Here is a 21,374-nt window from a genome sequence, read left to right on the forward strand (position 1 = left end):
CTATTTACTGAGCACTTGGAACGTGCCAGGTGCTGGGCTCAGAACACTCTGTTCTGGGGATCATCTCATTGAATGGCCTGACCTTGGCCAAGCCACTGCCTTCTCTGAGCCTGGGTCTGGGCAACGGACGCAGTGTAGTTTCTGCCTCACAGGCCCGCGCAGCTGCTGGAGCCCCGGAGCTGCCCCCGGGGGGGGACAACCTCACACTCAGCCCCCTGTCTCTCCCAGCCCGCCCAGGACCTTCCCGACCTTGGTGAGCCAAGGAAGAAGGCATGCTGCTCTGGGACGGGGACAGCCACAGCCCCGCGGGCCCAGGCAAATCCTTTCCCTTTCCCCAGCCCCAGTCTCATCCTGATCCCGAGGGGCTCTTGTCAAGATCAGGCAAACCCCTCCATTGAGAGCACTTTACAATTGGCAGAGCTGGCTGAGTGGGAGGTGTGGCTGTCGTTATCAAGGTCGGGGTATGTGCTGGCTCCTCCCCTAGGCCTTTGGGAAGAGGCCAGGAGGACGGGTCGGCAGAGGCCCGCTGTCCTGCCACTCCCAGAACCAGGGCAGACCTGGGTCCCTTTGCAGGGACTCGGCGCACGAAGCTGTGAACACTCCGTTCTCAGACTGGCTTGAAGCTCCTTGGAGTCATGAATCGTCGACGAGACTTCCAGGGGCAAGAAAGAAGCAGCCACCGCTGTGCCCAAGAGGGGGCAGGGCCCACGACAATGACCCTAAAGATGCTGAGGTCTAACCTGATGAACCTTGTGGCTGCCTCGTCTGGGTTTGGTGCTTTGCAAACTTTATTTCAATAAGAAAAAAAACCTCACAGCCACTCTGGAGGGTAGCCACCCTTACCCTTATTTCACAGATGGGAAACTGAGGCCCGGGGAGGCTAACGAATGCAATGACCGATCTGGGATTCAGCCCGAAACCTGCGTGTCCTAAACTTGTATAAAGGGATTATAAGATCTCCTGGCTCCCAGGGCTGTGGCCGGGATTCCGTGAGACAATGTGCATGAAGCCAGGAGCTCACGCCCTGTCAGGCACAGGCCAGGGATGGGCAGTAGCTGTGTTATCAGTTCAGCTACAGGCTTAGCGAGCACGGGGGTACCTGCCGCATCCGGGGGACAACGGGGCAGGGGCGACCGCTGACAAGCACAATGACCTCTGAGCAGTGGGTCAGTCAGAGGACTGACCAAGATGAGTGAGTGCTATTTCGGGAAGAACCCCGCCCGGGGAACACCCTGAATTTCCAGGGGTCAGAGCCTTTCCCTGGGTTGGGAGCCACTGCGTGGTCCTGCCCCTCCCGGGTCCCCACTCCCCCCCCCCCCACCCCTGCCAGCCTTCAGCCTCCTGTTCAGTAACTGGGATCACATCATCTGTCTGTCCCATCCCAGATGGCTGCCACCTTGCATCGAGAGGACCCCAGAGGTTCACCGTTCCCTGCTGCCCGGACAGTGAGACCCGAGGAGAGGATTCTCAGCTGGCTCATGCTGGCCAGGAGTATACCGCCTTGCTCAGCCAGGACCATCAGGCCCGCCGTGCAGTTCTGGTCGGCCCCACGAGGTCTCTCTGTGCCTCAGGTGCTTGCTTAGCGGACGGGGTAACAGACTCACGGATGTCAGAGCTAGGAGGACGCTGAGGACCGTCTGGTTACACCCCCTCACCATAAGGAGAGGGAAACTGAGGCCATAGAGGGAGAGTACACCTGCACAAGGCGCTCTGGTGAACGAAGGAGGGAGCGTAGGCCTCCTGGAGGAGGTGGCTTTTGAGGATGCTGTCCTTGCTCACATAGAGAGAAGCCTCACCTGGAGCATCTACACCTGTTTTCAGGGGCGCAAAAGGGGGTGTGGGAGTCCAGATGCCTGGCTTCTGGCCCCAGCACCGAGCTGCTATCACAGGAAGATTTTGTGATCCTGGCTGGGTGACCTCAGGCAAGTGGTTTGCCCTCTCTGTGCCTCCACACCTGTGTGTGCACCTATGCACGTTTTATGTTTGCATCGCGCACTGGATACAGCTCCCCAAGGACCTCGTCCTATTGAAGGAGCGTGTCCATCACCTAGCGCGTAGTAGGTGCTCAATAAACATCCGATAAATAAATGGTCACGTGCATGTCCCTCATCGGACTGGGGCCCCTCGACGGTGCAAACCGAGTTTTGTTCTTCACCAGATTCCCCGGGGCGACCAGCCCTGGGCTGAGCACCAAGACGTCTCCTTCAGGGAGTCGCCGCGTCCCCGCCGCGGCCCATCCTCCAGGAAGCCAGAACACCCCACGTGCCGCCGCTGCGGGAATCAATGTCCCTCTGGAGGTCTGGCCTTTGGAGGTTTTCCATTTCCCCAGAAGCTGTGGCTTTCCACGGGGCCTTTATGCTCTCACTGATTGCCTGAGTACGACAAGCTTTGTTTCCCTGGTAAATATCATTTGATAAGAAAATCAGAGAACCCTGGGGCCCGGCGTCAGGGCCGAGTCCCTAGAATTCTGGCAGCAGAATCGGAGAGTGTGGCTGACGAGAACGTCAGCACTGGCAGGGGCTCCTGAGACCGCTTGGAGCCAGGCCCTTGATTTACAAGGGGAGAAACCGAGGCTGGGGTGGTGGACAGCGCCACCCAGAGACGGGCGCTGGCATTACTATCCGCGTGTTGCAGATGGAGGCAGACACAGGGTCAGAAGGCGGGACACCCCGAAACCCAGTCCCGACACCCACTTTCTCACTGGTCACTTGATGCTTCAATGTCCTGGGAAAGGCCGTAGGAGGTCCAGCATCAGAATCATTCTCTATAGCAGGTGTGTATCACCTCCCCCAGGGAGGCTCCCAGATTGTCCTGTCCCTGGGGCGGGGGGGCGGGGGGGGCCTCACCCCCCTGCACCGTCCCCACAGGCACTTCTATGAACGTGGCTCTTGTCTTCCGCCTGGAAAGGTACTCCCACAGGTGCCCCCACAGTGTCCAGCTTCTTCCCCCCCGTGTCCTCATGGGGTCCCAGGGCCCAGAGCTGGGGGTCCATGAATGACCCATCAGGCCTGCATCCCACCCCTGCCTTACAGAAGTGGACGCTGGGGTCTGCTGCCCCTCGGGAAGCCCTCACTCCTCCTTCAGTCCCTCAATTGTCCCAGTCAACGTGTCAGTTGTGCCCCTCCAAAGTGCCCAGGCCACGAGGATCTGGGGACGAGCCACAGCCCTGCGTCCATGAGGTCAGGGTATATCAGTGCAGGTCGGAGAAGGGGTTCCTGAGAGGAAACCTTTGGGTGGTAAGGCCACACCTGTCACACCTCGGCAAGGCCACTCTCCTCTCCCCTCGGAGGCAGGAGTGGGAAAGAAGAGCGTTCCTAGGACAGCCCCCCTGTGCACACGCACATGAGCAAAGCTCCTCGCTGGGACCCCGGGGCCAGGGCCCCTGTGCTCACCCATGACGTTGAGGAAGATGTTGCCTGATGCCAGGACCACCTTCTCTCTCGTGGCGCGGTCGTAGATGCCCACGTGGCACTCATAGGGACCGTTGTCTGAGATGCGGACTTCGGGCAGCCTGGGGGAAGGCAGAGGGACAGGATGAGGCCCCATCGTCCGGGGCTGGAAGGCGCAGCCCCCCAAAACAACCCCCAAACCCCACTGTTCAGCCTCGGATCAACAAACGCTTCTGAATCGATCAGGTGCTCATGCGCTATGCCGGGGGGAGCAGCAACATTTATGGAGCACCGACTGTATGCCAGTCCCTGTGTTTTATTCTTCAGGAGGTGAAGGGGGTGGGGGGCTGTGTTCAGCCGGAGTTACACCTGTGCTTCCATGAACGGCGGATGGTAACAGTGCCCACACCTAGAGGGCCCCGAGTAGGACCGGCGTGTGGTACAGGCTCAACACTGCCCTAGGGCATCACATCACTCAGCCCTCCACAGAGGATCGCCATTCCCATCTCATAAGCATGGAAACTGAGGCTCCAGAGGGGGCACGGGTAGCTCCCCCCTACCCCAGCAATATGGCTCATAAGAGCCAGGATGGGAATTTGAATTCCTCTTCCCACACTGCCTTTGCTGTCCCTTCACGCCCAGTCTTGGGGGCTTGAGAAGAAACACAGCCAACTTCTCATCTCCAAGGAGCCCCTGTCCTGGGGGACAAGGAGGCAGGGAGGCAGCCGCACTGCCAGGCACGTGGAAAAGGGGGGGGCCTCTCTGAGCACAGAGCAGGGAGCAGCTGGTCCTGCCTGAGGTCGTCAGGAGGGAGCCTTGACCTGGAGGCCGCCCGCTGCTGGGTCAGGGAAACCTGGGGGGTTCTCTGGCAAGTGCCAACCTTCTCTGGGCCTAATCATGCGGCCGAAGGACAGCCTCTCTGGCCACACCTCAGAAGAAGCAGGGTCTCCGTCTCAGAGGTCCTTGCACCACAGCACGACACAGGAAGACGCTCACGGTCAAGGTCACGGTCACGGCAGCCGTAGTAAAGGGCCAGCGTGGCGCCCTACCCACCAAATTGGCCCCGTGGTCTGATCAGAGAGGCCCCGGCCGGGGAAGGCGAGGGTGGTGGCTAAGAGCACAGGCTCTGGGTGTGGGTCCCGCCCCGCCCCCCCCCCCCCCCCAAGAAGGGGGTTCCTTCAATCCAACTCTTTGTTCCCACCCCCTCGTGGACACATTTCCACCCCACTCAGCGAAGCCGCCCGCTGCGATCTGCTTCTGCTGGGCAGTCTAACCTCAGATTCCCTTTCTTCCCTTATGTCAGCTGCCACCCCCCCCGCCCCCAGCTTTGCCTCCGAGCTCCGGTTCCCTCCTGACTCAGTGTCCCCCACCTCCCTGCACCTTGCCCCCCACACCTGGGCTCTCAGCCTGGGTTCCTGCTGCTGGCTCCGCTCTGAGCCAGCACGCATTAGCATAAACAAACACCTTCATTTACATAGAATACCAGAGGTTGACATCTGGTCTACCGACTGTCATAAAAGGACTCCGAGAGAACAGGAGCTTCTCACCAGGGAAACTTTGCGGGGAGAAGGCTGCCCTCCTCCCCTCCCTTCCGTGCTCAGGGGGGCACCCGCGTCGATGGGAACAGCGGGGGCCTGTCTTCCCTTGGGAGCGATTTCCTTTGTTTGTAACCCGGCTAGACTGGAAAATCAGCCCCTCTACAGGCACTGGTGCTGAGCCACAGTCGCCTGGAGTGACATATTTAGGTGACACTCATAGGGATCAGTTATAGGGCCGACCTGCTTGAGTGACTTGTGTGCAGGCAACACGCTCAGGGGACAGCCCCATAAAGACACAGGCTCAGGAGACGCACGTAGCTGGCAGGCGCCCAGGTGATGTAAGAAGGTAACAGTGACATGGCGGGCACGCAGGTGGAGACGCGCAGGTAACCGCCATGTGGGGGACACACGCAGATGCGTTTATGTGACAGCAGCACAGGTGACATGTTTAGGCCATTGCTCCGCTGATGGCACGCTCAGGTGACAGGAACATAAGCGGTGTGTGTGGGCGACTCATGTAGATGACACAGCACAGGTGGTCGAAGACGTGACGCCTGGACTGGCGCCTCGTGAAGAAAGCGGCTTCCCACTTGGGACTGTTTCTACAGACTCGTGTGGTCCTTCACGGGGCTCCTTAGCTCTCCCAGCGGGTCCCGGTCCTGCTGCTGGGCACCACCGTCCACCTCCGCCACCACTCAGGGACTTGAGCACGTCCCGGTCCTGCTCTATCTCCTAAATGCACCCTGGATTGTATCCACCTCCCTCCAGCCCCACGGCCACCATCTTTGTTCACCTGGAAGGAGGGCCGGATGGCCAACTGGTTTTGCTAATCTTCCTCAGATCCGTTCTGCGGGTAGAACCCAGATCTTTGCAAATGCAAACGGAATTAATGGCACTCCCCTGCCTAAAGTCCTTGGGAGACTTCTCTGGGCTCTTCAGATGAAGACGGGAATCCTTATCTTGGCCAACCAGGCCAGCGTGGCTGCTTCCTGCCACATCTCCAGCGACCTCTTAGCCTCGTCCTCCTCTAGCTACGATGGCTTTCTGTCTTTCCATTCCTCTCATGCGCCAAGTGCCTTCTTAAAAAATAGACTTAATTTTGGAATCGTTTTAGATTTACACAAAAGTTGCCCAGACAATAGAGCATTCTCGCCCATCCCTCACCCGATTTCCCCCATGGTTAACCTGTTCCAAGACCACGGTACAGCTGTCAGACTAAGAAACCAACACTGATACATCACTGTTACCTCAAGCCCAGACTCCTTCCGGGTTTCCCCAGTTTTTCCACTAATGTCCTTTTTCCGTTCCAGGTTCCCATCCAGGACCCCTCAGAGGTGACCCTTACAGGTGCATTTAGCCCAGTGCCTTGTTTGATTCAGTGCTTTCGCTTGCAATGTTCTCTCTTCCTGGGGCTGCTTCATTTTCTTTCCCTGGCTGCATCCTTCCGATTACAAAGGAACGGTCGCTTTCTTAGCCACCACCCGGACCAGGTGGGTGTGGGGGATTGGTGGCATTGGTGGCCCTGATTAATAGCCTCCCTGCATCCATGCCTCTTGCAAACAGCCTCGATAGTTTCTCCTACCTAGGAGTGGAGTCTCTTTCCCTATCCTTGGCCTTATGACCTGCGGGTCATAAGGTCGGAAGTGACGGTGTACAAATTCCAAGCCTAAGTCTCAAAAGAACTCTCTCTCTCTCTCTCTCTGTAGCCCCACCTCCCCCTTTCACTCTCTCTCCCTTTCCCTGCTTCTTCCTGAGAACAAGCCTCTGATGTGGACAAGAGCGCATGGAGACACGGAAAGAGACCCCAGCTGGCCCAGCCTTTCCAGCCAAGGTCACACTCAACAGTGAGCCTAGCCAACCCCGACTCATGAGCAATCATTCATGGTTGTTGCTTGACGCCCATCCAGGCTTGGGATGGCTTGTTATGTGGCAACAGCTGACTGATACAGCAGTACTGGTCCAAACTGTAACTTGATGACTTTCCTCTGTGACTCTCGATCACCCTCCTCCCCTGCCACGCACGGTAAGCTCTGCGAAGGTAGGGTGTGCCCCTGTCTGGGTCGCCGGCATGTCCCACGGCCTCGTGGGGCACTTGCCATCATGGTAGGTACCCAGTCAACATTCAGTAAATGGGTGGCCTGGGGCGAGCACGGAGAACCCCATCTCCCCCTGTGCTGGAGAGCAGGCACGGAGTCTAATTCTTACCTGCGGACCCCAGGGCTTCCAGGGAGCTGCTTTGATTTGGACCCAACGCCTCATCTGAGCTTGTGCGCTCAGTGCCGTCCTTCTAAAGTGGATTAAGCAGCCCAGAGATGCCCTCTCCCCAGATTTGAGCGGCATTGATCTGCATGCTGCATAAAAGGCCTTGCACAGATAGCGGGGCCCCGAGGGGGCTGGGGTAAGAACACCAACTCTCATCAGCGTTGGGCTCCGATCAATAAACTATTAATAACTGCAAAGGTTTCTGGCAAAATCAGTGTAATGCAGTTTAGCGGCTGGAGTTTACCAACACTGACAGCAGCTTCGAAAGCCATGTAATTGTGTTTTTGAGAAACTGGAGACCCAGATAGTGGGGGCCCCGCTGGCTGTCCCCGGGGGCCGCCGGAGTTCGGGTTAGGCCATGCAAGGGCTGGTCCCTGGGTCAGGCCGAGGGCTAGCACGAGTATGTGCACCTACTGTGTGTCATGCCTCGTGCCGAGCCTAGGGGCCGAGCGGCCGATGCAGAGATGCCAAGGACTTGGTTCCTGCTCCCCCGCCTTTGCCTGGGCTGTTCCCTCTGCTTGGACCCGTCTTCCTCTCTTGGCCACATGGCAAGCCTCTAGCCGTCTTTCAAAGCCCAGCAGGTGGGTCTGACTTTCCCCACCTGTGATCTCACCCCATCAGAGTTGGGTTTAGCTCAGAGCTGACACGGCGCGAGAGACCAATGGACTAGAATCACTACGTACCGCAATCCTCAGGTTCTACATCGAATGCCACCTCTTCCAGGCAGGCTGCCCTGACTGCCTGCTCCCTGTGCCAAGGCTGCATGCCTGGGGGCACCTACCTGTCCACAACACGCTACATTGTTACCTGTCTGTCCTCCCTCCCAGGGAAGCATAGAAGCTCCTTGAACGTGAGCCTGGCCACGCGGTGGGTGCTCAGGGAAGAGCCACCGTACGGATGAAGGCGGCGGAAGCAGTCTAGGCCAGGAGGTGGGTGCCCTCGGACTAGTCTGGGCTCTGCACCCAACTAGCTGTGTGAGGTTGGACAAGCTCGTTTGGCTTCTCTGAGCTTGGATTTCTCCATCTGATAAATGGGTGTGATCATACCGGTCTTGTGGGATCACAGGGTAATTTTCTCCCGAGAGGAGTTATGCTCAGCCTTTTTCCGCATCTTACCGAATCCTCGACGGGACCTTGCTGTCACGCAGTACACAAAGCATGCCCAAATATACTAGAGAGCCATCATCATCTTATCGTCCCTACCTTGTACAGATGAGGAAACTGAGGCACCCACCCAAGAGGTAACAGAGAGTACCAGGTGGGTGCCATGATTTGGAAGCAAGAGCTGAAGACGTGTCTTCGGGCCCCATCGCCCCGCCCCCGGCTGCTCCTCGGATCTTCCTTTACCAACTGGCAGGTGAATCCAGGCTCCTTGGTTGCCAGGATTCGCCTCCACGGCTCTTCAGTGCGTTTCTATTCTGGGCCCTACCACTCTCCAGGTAACGAGAACCATCTGCTTCCTCCCTGCTGGGAGGAACAGGATGGCCTTTTATTTCCCTAAATTCCCCTCCTCCAGCTTCCAGTGGGCCCCTTAATTCCGCTGACGGCGGCTCCCTGAACAAGTTGTGCTCACATTCTCCACACCTGACCCGACTTCACAGCCTCCGCTCGCCTCTCCTTTGCGTGCTTTGTCTCTCCACTGGGAAGAATCCCAGATTCTCACAGAATGGAGGTGGTGGACGTGGAACAGGGGGCAGGACTGGGAGCAATCCGAATGCATCTCCGAGTTTCCCTGTCCTGTATCGCTGGGGAATCATGTGGTCGGGCGAGGGACTTTGGCTGACAGCAAAAGGAAGCCTGAATGAATGAGCTGGACCCAAGTATACTTAGACCAGAGCCTGGTGGGTGGCAGGCGCTTGTCAGATTCTTCCCCCTCCACCGTTAAATGATTACATTTTTAAAGTGTATTTATTTATCTTGAGGGAGAGAGGGAGCGAGCAGGGGAGGGGCAGAGAGAGAGGGAGAGGGAGAGAGTCCCAGGCAGGCTCTGCACTGTCAGCACAGAGCCCGATGCAGGGCCCAAACTCACGAACCGTGGCGGAGATCAAGCGTCAGATGCTTAACCAACTGAGCCACGCGGGTGCCCCAAATGATTAAATTTTTAAACAAATTATTAAGTGCCTCCCAGATCCCAGGCACGGTTTGCGGTGTCGAGTTTCAACAGCAACACTGTAACAACATCCTTTCCATCCAGCCTGCACCTATGCCTCCCAGCTTCTTGGAAGAAGAGCGCTGGACATTCATGCAGCTGCCCTAGGATCAAGGTCATCATGAGAAACATCAGTCTCATCTCGCCACATCCTAGGGGTAGAGCAGCGTGTCAGGTTAGGTTGTCCCTGTACTACAGGTTCCTGGGATCTGTGCCTCTTAAAAAATATTTGTTTTCATTTATAGATTCATTGTGGTTTAGGGGCGCCCGGGGTGGCTCAGTCGTTTAAGTGTCCGACTTCAGCTCAGGTCATGATCTCACGGTCCGTGGGTTCGAGCCCCGTGTCGGGCTCTGTGCTGACGGCTCAGAGCCCGGAGCCGGCTTCGGATTCTGTGTCTCCCTCTCTCTCTGCCCCTCCCCTGCTCACGTGCTCTCTCTCTCTCTCTCAAAAATAAATAAACATTAAAGAAATTAAAGAAAAGATTTGTGGTATAATTGACAAACAATAAGTTGTACAAAGGCTACATATTCGATGGGTTTTGACCTATGCGGACACCATTGAAAGCACTCGCACAATCAAGATAAGGAACAGCTCTAGCACCCCCCAAAGTCTCCCTGTGTCCGTGCGTAACCCCCCAGCTGCCCAGCCCCAGGCAACCACCGATGAGCTGTTACTGTAACTCACATTTCCTAGGATTTCTGGTCAATTGGTTTTCTCTGAGAAAAGTATGCATGGCATTTGTGCAGGTGCTTCTGGCCCTCTCTTGCTCTAATCTCTCAGGCGAGGGGGGTTGGTTACAGGGCAGGTCACAGACACCTGGTCATTTCCTTCTCTCCATTCTGCCGGTGCTGCTCTGCCCGGAACCTTTCCACCTGTCCACGCTTCTGCCAGCTCTCGCTGCCCGAGGCTTCTCCAGGCCATCCCCTCCCTACCCTGCTGCCAGAGTGACCTTATCACACAGCGAGCTCTGGCGGGTCCTTTTCCAACTTCGAACCTTCCCCTGGCTTCCATCCACTGGAGCATCAAGTCCAAACTCAGTGACACTGACACCCTCCCTGATCTGGACCCAGAGAGGAAGGAGGGACGGGAGGGAGTTGGGGGGAGGGAGGGAAAGGAGTGTGTGGCCTCTCGTCCCTCGCCAAAACTCCCCAATTAAATAAGAAGACTTGTCAGGACCAAACTTTTATAATCCACCCTATTTAAAAAGCATTTTGTAATTCAGATGTCTTCATTTATATACACAGTGCCTCATTCTGGGCTAATGGAGCAGATTCAGGTAGCGATTGGTCCTTTGAGGCTTTGCTTTAATGAAGAGAGGAGAGAACCTTTTCATTTGTGTAGCCATTGTTTGCATGGAAACGGAGCTTCTGAGGAGCCGGGAGATACTTCCTTCTTGCAAGTAGGTTAAACACCCCCCCTGCAATCTGATTAGCCTAGCGCCTGCCTCAGCGCTGCTCCCTGTCACCCCTGCTGGAAAGATCTCAAGTGGGAAGTAATAAAGTTTCACTGTTCGCACATCTGCCACGCTTCCCCCATTGGCTGCACAGCCCCTGAGGTCCAGACCTTTTCTCTCCCTCTCTCAGACACCTGCTTACTCTCCAAGTTCAGGGCCGTGCCCCTGCAATGCTGGGGCAACTGTTGTAGAATGCCCACTGCGTCTCTGTGGAGCCTTGAGGCAGGACTAATAAAAATGGCCATAAAGTCTCTGGCAGCCATGGGGGCTATATTGGGATGTTTGCTAGTAAGACACGTGGAAAAGGTTTGCTGCTCTCTGGAAAAGGGCAAGGGCGGTGGGGGAGAGCAGGGATGGGCCCAGGCCCCCTCCCTCGCACCTGTGCAATTTGCAGAGCCTGGCTGGGAGCCCGAGGGCAGCTCAGGTCTGTCTGTTTGGCCCAGTGGCCCAGGTGAGCACCTGCTCAGCCCCAGCCCCAGCTGCTCCCCCTTCCCAGCTGCTCTTGCTGCTTCTGGATTTTCCTTCGCCACCCTGGGTGGCTGCGTGAACCCCTCAGTGCGAGGAAATGGACTGGCTACCAGCGGGTGGGGTAGCGTTTGAGGAAACCGGCAGACCCGGGAAAGCGGCCAGGGACAGGCGAGAAAGCGCCTTGTCTTGAGATGGGATCCTCTACGGAGACTCTGGGAGGGTGCGGGGGCACAGGCCTCAAACTCGAACGTACTCAAGACTCCCCGGGGGTCTGGCTCAAATGCAGATTCTGGTAGGTGTGCGCCGGGCCTCAGAATTTCCAACAAGCTCTTAGGGGACCCTGTTGCTACTGGCCAGCAAACCCCAAGTCTCAGGTTCTCGGTCCTTCTCCAACCCCAGTAGGTCCATCCGTCTGTTTGATCTTACCCTCCCCCACCAGACACACTGGGTGGTCCCTTCCATCGGTTCCACCAAACCCCAAATGCCAGAACCTAGAGTTTGGAAGGCCAGACGCACACCTGTGTGTCTGTTAGTGAGTACTGTTGAGTAGACATTATTTGAGGAGAGATTTTGCCCCTCTACGTGGGTCCTTTAAACCACCAAGGGGCACCTGGGTGGCTCAGTTGGTTAAGCATCCGGCTCTTGATTTTGGCTCAGATCATGATGTCATGGTCATGAGTTTAAGCCCCTCGTTGGGTTCTGTGCTGACAGTGCTGAGCCTGCTTGGGATTCCCTCTCTCTCTCTCTCTCTCTCTCTCTCTCTCTCTCTGCCCCCCCTCCCCACCTTGCACACTCTCTCTGCTCTAAAATACAAATAAACTTAAAAAAAAAAACAACCCATGGGGGCTGCCACAAAGCTGGCCACACACAGAGCATGGCCTCTGTCCCCCTCATTCTGCCCTCCCGGACCACATCCTGCACCTGCTCCCTGTCCTCCCGCTTCTGAGATGACAAATTCTCAAGCTTTCCTGGCCCCCTGCAGGGGAGTCTAAACTCAAGCTCACCCTGGAAAGTGGAACCCAGACCGTAGGCTGAGATCAAGGCCAAGTTGTGTCTCCTTCCACTCGGTGGGAACTCGGCTAATGTCACCTAAAGTGGTAAGACGCGAGCCACCTGTCATTAATACATTCCCCGGGGAAGCTGCCCGTGGAGAGAGACGTTTCAGCCCCAGTGGGATGGGAATGGAACATTCTGAAACCCAGAAACCACTCCCTCGCCTCCTTTTGGTCCATTCCTGGAGTTTCTCCTCCAGCGAGCCCTCGAGAGGAGCGGACTGGGGAGACGTTTGCCCTGGGCAGGTGTGGAGCCACAGGGACTTCACCGGCAGAGGCGCCGGTGGAGGAAGGAGACTCTCCTCCCTTACGCGGTGGGACGTGTCCCGTGGGCACAGGGTATACGAGGAGGAGCCTGGGACTTTTGCTCCAGATTTCCCAGTGCATCCTGGTCTTCACCAGGGCGACCAGCTAGCCCTGCTACGTCTAAGACTCTCCCCTTTTAGCACGGAAATACCCACGTCCCAGCAGTCCTTCAGCTCCAGGCAAATCAGGCTGCTGGTCGCCTTATATTTGATACACGAGAAAACTAAAGACAGACGAGACACCCGCCCCGGGCCAGAAAGCAGTCAGCAGCGGATCAAGGATGGAGAGGCCAGGCTGCCTGTGCCTGCTGATCCAAGAGGGACCCGGGAGGGAGACGGGCCACAGGTGGCCCCTCTGCAGCGTGCCTTGAGGATTGTGAGAGCGTTACAGACCCCTGGCATGGGCCCAGAGGATCGGCTCTGGAGCCACGGCCGCTCCCAGCCAGAAGCCTCAGTGAGTCGGGGGCTCAACGAGCCTGAAATACCCGGGGCTCTTTTCGTACCACAAAGCTGGAGAGTTTGGGGCCAACTTCTCCTGCCCCCAAGCAAGCAGGAGAAGGACAAGAGTCAGAATTGCTGTTTGGGGGCTGGAAGCCCACAGCACCCCGCCCCCACCTTCCGGCCATTCCCCAGCTGGGGAGCCAGTCAAGGCTTTGTCCAGCCTCAACGTGGTGGGCTTACCTGAGAACATTAGGGCCGGCACCAATTAGGGGCGAACAGGCTGTCTTGAATGGGGGAGGCCCAGGGACCAGGGGGCAGGGGTGGGTTAAGGAGAGGGAGGCAGCAGGGGCGGGGGGGGGGGGGGGGGGGGAGGAGGGGGGGTTGGGACTGCCGGAAAAGCCCCTTCGCTAAGGGCCAAGCCCCTCCCTCAGCACTGAGAGTTTCATTACCTTCTTCCTTGTGTGTTTTCCCCTTTCTTTCCAGAAACTGCCTGAACTCTTTTTTTTTTTTTTTCTTTCTGGGGCCTTTGAAAAGCCATTAGCGATTTCTATCCCCCTTTCAATCCGAAAATGGTTTCCATCATAAAACTGCTCAGTGGGTGCAAAACATCTGTGGCTCCCAATCAAATTGCTGGCTGGGAGGGAGGGATAATGGGGAAGCAGGGCAAAGGGTGGGGGGAGGAGGAGTTCCAGAACATGCCAGCCCCCTTCGGCCCTGCCCCCAGCTCGCCTCCCCAGTCCAAGGAGCCTGGAGGACCCACCTCAGGCCCTGCCTGGCCCCAGACTTTGTGGGTTGGCAATCCCGGCCCCTGAGCAGTTAAGGAGGTTTAACTGGGGCCCCAGCGCTGCAGGGGTCTGGCCAGGCAGTGGGCGGTGAAGGGTGAGCCCCCAGGTGAGGCCCCAGGCGGCCCCTCCATTGTTAATCTTCCTCTGCTCTCCCCCTGAGCTGCACCCCCCCTACATTCTAGCCTTTCATTCCCTTTCCTCCTGGACTGGAAGGTGCTGGGCGCTCATGCCAATCTGGCTCAAGCTCCTAGGGGCGCATGACCTCAGACAGGTCACTACCCTCTTCTGGATCTGGGGGAGCCTTTGTTCTGAGGCTCATATGAGGTCTCTGGGGAAGGCCCCTCACCCTTGCCCAGAAGAGTGCTCCAAGGATGGCCGCTGTGACTTCCCAGGGGCCACACGGCAAGTGACCTGTTTCCGAGGTGCGAAAACACCTCTCAGAAATCAGATTTTATCCTCCCACGATGCATTCGCAAAGGAAAAACCGAAGAGCCTCGCCTGGGATCCTTAGACTACCCAGACCCTGGGAAGTGAGTACCTGGGACCCTGGATGATGACAGATGGGGGCTCACTGGCCGTTGCTGCTCTGGCCTCCTTGACCCCCGGTCGGTGGAAGGTGGGGGTCGCTGCGCCATCCATCCCGGCCTCTCCCACCCCGTTCAGCCCACTCCCACCCCTACTCCCGCTCTGTGGACCCCATTGTCCTGACTCTCTGGTCTGCCACCTCCCCCTCCCCGGGTCTCCCCTTCTGACCCTCCCTCTCTCCTCCCCCTCCCCTTCCTCTCCTGGCCTCTCATCCCCAGCCTCTAGCTGCTGCCATGGAAACCTCTTCCTCCTCCAAGTCCTGATTGATCCATTTCTCACGGTCAGGGCTCAGCTCAGGGTCTGGGTGGGGAGGCAGGCAAGGGCGGGAGGGGCCAAAGGTTCAGGGCGATGCTTCTGTCCGCTTCACCCCGTGCCCCACCCCAGGCCCGGCAGGCACAGGGTGTGGGGTAGGTGCCGCCTGGAAAGACATTGGACGGTGGGGAACCAGAAAGCAGGCAGTGGGCCAAAAGGAACCCAGACAAAGGAAACTGGGTGGTGAGCAGCTAGATGGGAGGCGGAAAGGCTGGTGCCACATGTCTGCGCCCGCTGTCCCCTTTCTGTCCCTGTGAATGCTTTGCTTTCTTTTTTTTTTTAATGTTTATTTATTTCTGAGACAGAGAGAGACATAGCATGAACGGGGGAGGGTCAGAGAGAGAGGGAGACACAGAATCCGAAGCCGGCTCCAGGCTCCGAGCCATCAGCCCAGAGCCTGACGTGGGGCTCGAACTCACAGACCGCGAGATCGTGACCTGGCTGAAGTCGGACGCTTAACCGACTGCGCCACCCAGGCGCCCCTATTTTTTATTTTAATAAAAAAATTTTTTTAATGTTTATTTATTTCTGAGACAGAGAGAGACATAGCATGAACGGGGGAGGGTCAGAGAGAGAGGGAGACACAGAATCCGAAGCCGGCTCCAGGCTCTGAGCTGTCAGCACAGAGCCCGACGCGGGGTTCGAACCCACAGACCGTGAGATCATGACCTGAGCCGAAGTCGGACGCTCAACCGACCGAGCCCCCCAGGCGCCCCGTGAATGCTTTGCTTTTTAACAGAAATTTCTGCCTCCCTGCTGGGCGGTGGTGAGACCCCCAAGCCCCTTAGGATCGAGCTTGCCTTCAGCAGGAGCAGGAAGGCGTGGGACGCGGCCTTTCTCGGGCTCCCCACACTTCCTGGCACCAGTGATCACTCTGGTCTTGTTCGGTGAACACAGCCGACCCCCGCTGTGTGCAGGGGCGGGACTGGACCGCTGGACCAAGGGTTCTAGGGAACGGTGCACGCCTCGTCCCTGCACACCAGTGGTTCATTGAGTTGAGTGACCCGGGACAAGTCATTGTCTGTGCCTCGGTTTCCCCATCTGTAAAACCCAATCCTCACAACCATCCCACGAGGCGGGTATTCGTGCCATCATGCCGATTTCACAGACGAGGAAACCAAGGCATGGGGATGCTGTTTGGAACGTGTTGGTGCCCACTCGGCCAGACGATGTCAGAGATGGGGCCCGTGCCCCGGCAGCTGGGCCCCAGAGGTGAGGCCCTGAACCCCCACGCTCATCGCTGTTAGAGGTGAGAGTGATATAGGCTTCTGCAAGGTCAGGGCCGGGGGGGGGGGGCGCGGAGACAAACCTGCGCAGACCCCCTCCAATACGGGACCGGAGTGGCCCCGAGGCCGATCTCTTCAACCACAGTTTGAACAAGGGATCAGAAAAGAGGCTCAAAGACATGGTTGTTGACCCCTAGACGGGCAGGCGGGTGGCGCACCAAAGCCCTGCAATTCACAGAAGCCTCGTCGGCCCTCCAGGGCGACCATCAAGCAGCCCAGCCTCCTACAGGGAGATGACTGGGGGACATATTCTCCGGGGTCTGAGATGGACACAGCAGCCAGACGAAATTCTTTCATTTAGTCCCTGCAGCCGCCCCGCGCGATCAAATGACGAACCGCTTAGCGGATCAGGACACTGAGGCCCAGAGAGGCCAAGCAACTTGTCTAAGGTGTGCGGCTAATGTCTGGAAGAGCTGGGGCGGAACGGCAGGTGTGTGGGGCCCCAAGTGTCCATCAGGAGGATGAAACGCGAGACAGTGGCCCGCAGCTCCCCTTCTCCTCCGGGATGGCCCCGGGGGTCGCTTCAGAGCAGGACCAATTACTCCGGTTGAGTGAAGAAAGCCTTAACTTTCCCCGCAAACCTGCAGCCAGGCCTGGGGCCTTGCAGGAGGCCTGGCCCATCCAGGTCAGCTGACGGGCGACCCGGGGCCGAACCCGATTCCTGCTGTTTCGTCAAAGCTGAGCTGAAAACAGCCTTGCTTTGGCGGGGGGGAAATTGAAACTCCCAGCCTCCTCTTAAGGCTCTTAAACAGGTCAGCCCACCAAAAAACCCAATCCTTCAATCTGGGTTCTCTTAAAAAGTAGGGCAGGCCAATTATGTTTTACTGTCCTGAGCATGTGGGGCTGAGTGCGGGGAAGGTCAGGCCAGGGCGCCTGGGGCTGCCGGCAGATGGGAGCCGGTGGAGCCAGCCAGCCTCTCCCATCAGCCTCTTTGTCAAAACAAAATTAAAACGCCCGGACTCTTGCTGGCACCGAGATCCCATCCAAGGTAATAGGTATTTATCTTAGTGTGTGCGGCTTTAGGCCCGATGCCATGGGGATGTGGAAACTGGAAGGGATCTTGTTCCCTGCTCGGTCTCTCACCCCAGCGCCGTGTCTCCCACCCAGAGGACATTCTAGAAGTATCCGTTCATTGGTACACTCGCTCGATGTGTTTTTACTGAGGACCTACTACGTGTCAGGGCCTGACGGAGGTGCTGGGATGCAGCTGTGGACGATGCAGATGAAAACCACTGTCTTTGTGGTACTGACGTCCCAGATGAGGGAGACCGGCCAGTCCCAGATGAGGGAGACCGGCCACAGACAAAGCCATTAAAGAGGCAGCATGTGGGTGGTGATATGTGCGTGAAATAGACGGGCAGCGAGAAAGAGTGCTGGGAGCGGAGGTTGGAGCTTACGTTTTAAGTGTTCAACTGCAGGGTGGTCGGGGGGAGGGGACACTTGAGCAGAGACCAAAGGACGGGAGTGAGTGAGCCGTGTGGGCATCTGGGGGGAAGAACGAATGTGATTGGAAATCACTGACACCCAGCGCCACAAATTTTGCTAGGCACGGCTCCATCCATCATCTCCTTGTGACTTCCTCGGACGGACTTTACAAGATGAAGGACAGTATGCAAATTACCAATGAAGTAACAGAAGCTCAGAGACAAAGTCAAAGACAAAGTGTCCTCTTCACGGGCTTACCTTCCGTGTAAGGAAGTTACCAGCTACTCGCTTTTCATGGTAAGAGAACCCCTGACAGCTGAACGCATGGCTGCCTGAAATAAAGACTACATTTCCCAGCCACCCCTGAAGCAGTGGCTCAGCTGGCCACGTGACTCCATTCTGGCCAATGGGCTTTAGATGCAAATAGAGGTACTACCTACAACTTCCTGAAGGATCCTCGGGAGGGGGCGTGTCCTTCTCTTTCCCCTTCCTGGTCCTCCTGGCTGGAATGTGCTCCCAAGAGCTGGAGCTGGAGCAGCCTTCTTGGACTTGGAGGCGACCTTGAGAATGGAAGCCAGTCACAGGGGAGCTTCAGGAGTGAAGCAGCCTGAGCCCCTGACACCATGGAACACCCCCCATGCTCTGGACAGGCTACACGGCCTCTCAGGAAAAAGAAGAATAACCTTTGATCTAGTTTAAGAAGCATCTACTTTGGGTTTTGGTTGCATGTAGCCCAAACAAATATTAACTGATTCAGTTTCAGACAACAGAAAGTGGGTGGATGGTGGGGAATGAAGACAGGATGCCCTTGTTTAAATCCAGCCACTATTGATGGCAGTAGATTTCTAATTTGGAAATAACTGGTAAAAATTGGATTTCTAATTTGGAAATAACTGGTAAATTATTTCTAATTTGGAAATAACTGGTAAAAAGGCCACATCATAAGCTTCTTTTTTTTAAATAAAGTTTTTTAACGTTTATTTGCTATTGAGAGACAGAGAGAGACAGAGCACGAGCAGGGAAGGGGCAGAGAGAGAGCAAGACACAGAACCCGAAGCAGGCTCCAGGCTCTGAGCTGTCAGCACAGAGCCCGACACGGGGCTCGAACTCACGAACCATGAGATCATGACCTGAGCCGAAGTCGGACGCTTAACCGACGGAACCACCCAGGCGCCTCACATCTTCAGCTTTTTAAAGAAATGTCGAAAATGAGGATACGGATGTGCGATCTCTTGGTTTTCAAAAGTTTCCCATTGATGTAATTAAAACTTTTTTTTTTTTTTAAATTCACAAACCCCCTCAGTGCTGGTCAAACAACTTGTTTACTGGCTGGCTTTTACTGCCTTTTACTGTGTGCCCCCAGTTTGTGAGCGAGACCCCATGGGAGGAAGGACTTACAGGAGAAACCTAACGGGCAAGCGAGTGGCAGAGCTGGGACCGCCAGGTGCTTGCTGGAGCCTACCGTGGAAGAGTTAAGGTGGCTGTCACCTGCGTGGGCAGCGTCCATGAGCCTTGCTGAATTTGAGTCCTGGAGTGGGCACCAGGGATCCCCACCAAGGCCAGACAGAAACAGTTCTGCTCAGCCAAGCACACACACACACACACACACACACACACACACACACACCCCTTCTCAGTGGACACAAAGCCCCAGAAGTGAGCACTGTCTTGGCCGGCTGGTGCGTTTGAAGGGACACGTCCCTCTCAACCAAAGGCTCCACTGTCTGCCCCTTCTGCTAACTGCCAGGGTAAGGAGGAGATGTGCTCTTGGTGGTGGTGTTGGAAAGTGAGAATGAGGAATGGAGTAACTGTCCACCCGCCTGTGGGCGTGGGGGGAGGGGGCAGGGGCTCTCCCTTATGCCCACAGCAACGTCACGTAATGCTTGCCTCGACCCGGGACAGTGCCGGCAGTGGGGTGTGGGGTGGTCCCCAATCCCGGCCTGGGAAAAGCCATCTAGAGTCAACATGTCCACCCCCCGGCTCTGGGGAAGGCCTTTCATTTTACAGGTGGCCTGTCCTGGGCGTTCTCCAGACCCACAGCTCATGCCCGTGTGGACACCGTGCACACCAAAGATAGTAGAGTTCAGGGGGCGCCTGGGTGGCTCAGTCAGCTGAGCGTATGACTTCGGCTCAGGTCATGATCTCATGGTTCATGAGTTCGAGCCCTGCATTGGGCTTGCTGTTGTCAGCTTGGAACCCATTTCGGATCCTCTGTCCCCCTCTCCTCTCTGCCCCTCCCCCATTTGTGTGCTCTCTCTTGCTCTCTCTCTCTCTCTCTCTCTCAAAATAAATAAGCATTAAATGGGAGTGCAGCCACTCTGGAAAACAGTGTGGAGGTTCCTCAAAAAATTAAAAATAGGTCTACCTTATGACCCAGCAATAGCACTGCTAGGAATTTACCCAAGGGATACAGGAGTACTGATGCATAGGGGCACTTGGACCCCAATGTTGATAGCAGCACTCTCAACAATAGCCAAATGATGGAAAGAGCCTAAATGTCCATCGACTGATGAATGGATAAAGAAATTGTGGTTCATATACACAGTGGAATGCTACGTGACAATGAGAAAGAATGAAATATGGCCTTTTGTCACAACGTGGCTGGAACTGGAGAGTGTGATGCTAAGTGAAATAAACCATACAGAGAAAGACAGAGACCATATGTTTTCACTCTTATGTGGATCCTGAGAAACTTAACAGGGACCCATGGGGGAGGGGAAGGAAAAAAAAAGTTAGGGAGAGAGGCAAACCATAAGAGACTCTTAAAAACTGGGTTTTTAAGGGGTTGATGGGGGGATGGGAGGGAAGGGAGGGTGGGTGATGGGCACTGAGGAGGGCACCTGCTGGGATGAGCACTGGCTGTTGTATGGAAACCAATTTGACAATAAATTCCATATTAAAAAAAAATACGGCAGTGCTTAGAGCAGCAGGCTCTGAACTCCAACTCCTCTACTGACGAACTATGTGACCTTGGGCAACTTACTGCACCACTCTGCGCATCTGTTTCCTCACCTTCAAATCTGGGACCATAACAATACCTTCCCTCTGGGCTTTTGGAAGGACTAAGTGAGATAATACGCGGACAGCACGGAGCGCACTGCCTGCCCCGAAGCTGCCTGTTCATTTTTACCACCATCATTAGCACTGCTGTTCACACTGCCTGGAAGTCACCCAGCTGTCCTCTGCTGTCCCTTGAGGGGCCTGGGGAGGGATGTGGACTCGCACCCAGGGCCTGTGTGGGGGAAGGAAAAGGACCAGGGGGTCCTGGAGCCGCCAGGGTGCGCACAGAGAGATGTGGGGGGGGAGGGGGCTGCCCTTGACCCCATTCAAGACCAAACAGTGAGAATTCACTTTTTCCAATGAGTCTGGATGTTCGAGGCTTTGTCCTGGCGCGACTCTGGTGGTCCTGATTCTCGGAGCTAAGGAGTGGCTTAGTGGCCAAAAGCACAGGCGGGGGCCTCTGAGAGAGGTCACCTGTGGTCACCTCTCAGCTCTGCCACCTGGAAGCACCGTGACCTTGGGCAGGTTGCTGACTCTATGCTTATGCCTCCTGATCTGTGAAAGTGCGTGTCTGCCTTGTCAGGACCGTGGCGAGGAGTGCGATAATAGGGCTGGGAAGGATGGAATGTTCTCTCCCTGTTCTTAGACCCTGGAGTAGAGGGGTGGGTGCCAGTCCTGGAAAAAGTTGGCATGAATAAGACTAACCACCATTTACTGAGGAGGTACTGGGTCTAAGCACCACACTCGTTCTACCGCTGAATCCTCACTGAGACCCGGAGGGGCGGGTACTGTACACACGGGAAACCGGGGGCTCTGGGTTACAGGACCTGCCTCAGGTAGACACGTCATCAGTCCTGCAAAGCGGAACAAGGGGTGGGCCCTGCCCGTTGATGTTAACTCCATGAGCCAATCTGTCCACCTGTG

The 21,374-nt window shown here is 56.4% G+C and overlaps 1 protein-coding gene across 2 annotated transcripts in view; it reads right to left on the reverse strand.

Annotated features, from left to right (window-relative positions):
* The window catches only part of IGSF21 (immunoglobin superfamily member 21), a 233,101-nt gene that overhangs the window by 32,639 nt on the left and 179,088 nt on the right, over positions 1-21,374 (reverse strand). For both annotated transcript variants that reach the window (XM_053898906.1, XM_019461546.2), the window contains one exon: positions 3,393-3,511. In XM_053898906.1, coding sequence (XP_053754881.1) covers positions 3,393-3,511 — 119 coding nt within the window. The remainder of the gene's footprint in view (positions 1-3,392; positions 3,512-21,374) is intronic.

Source organism: Panthera pardus, unplaced genomic scaffold (assembly GCF_024362965.1).
Source record: "Panthera pardus isolate Hobbes unplaced genomic scaffold, ASM2436296v1 HiC_scaffold_11, whole genome shotgun sequence".
Classification (NCBI taxonomy): domain Eukaryota; kingdom Metazoa; phylum Chordata; class Mammalia; order Carnivora; family Felidae; genus Panthera; species Panthera pardus.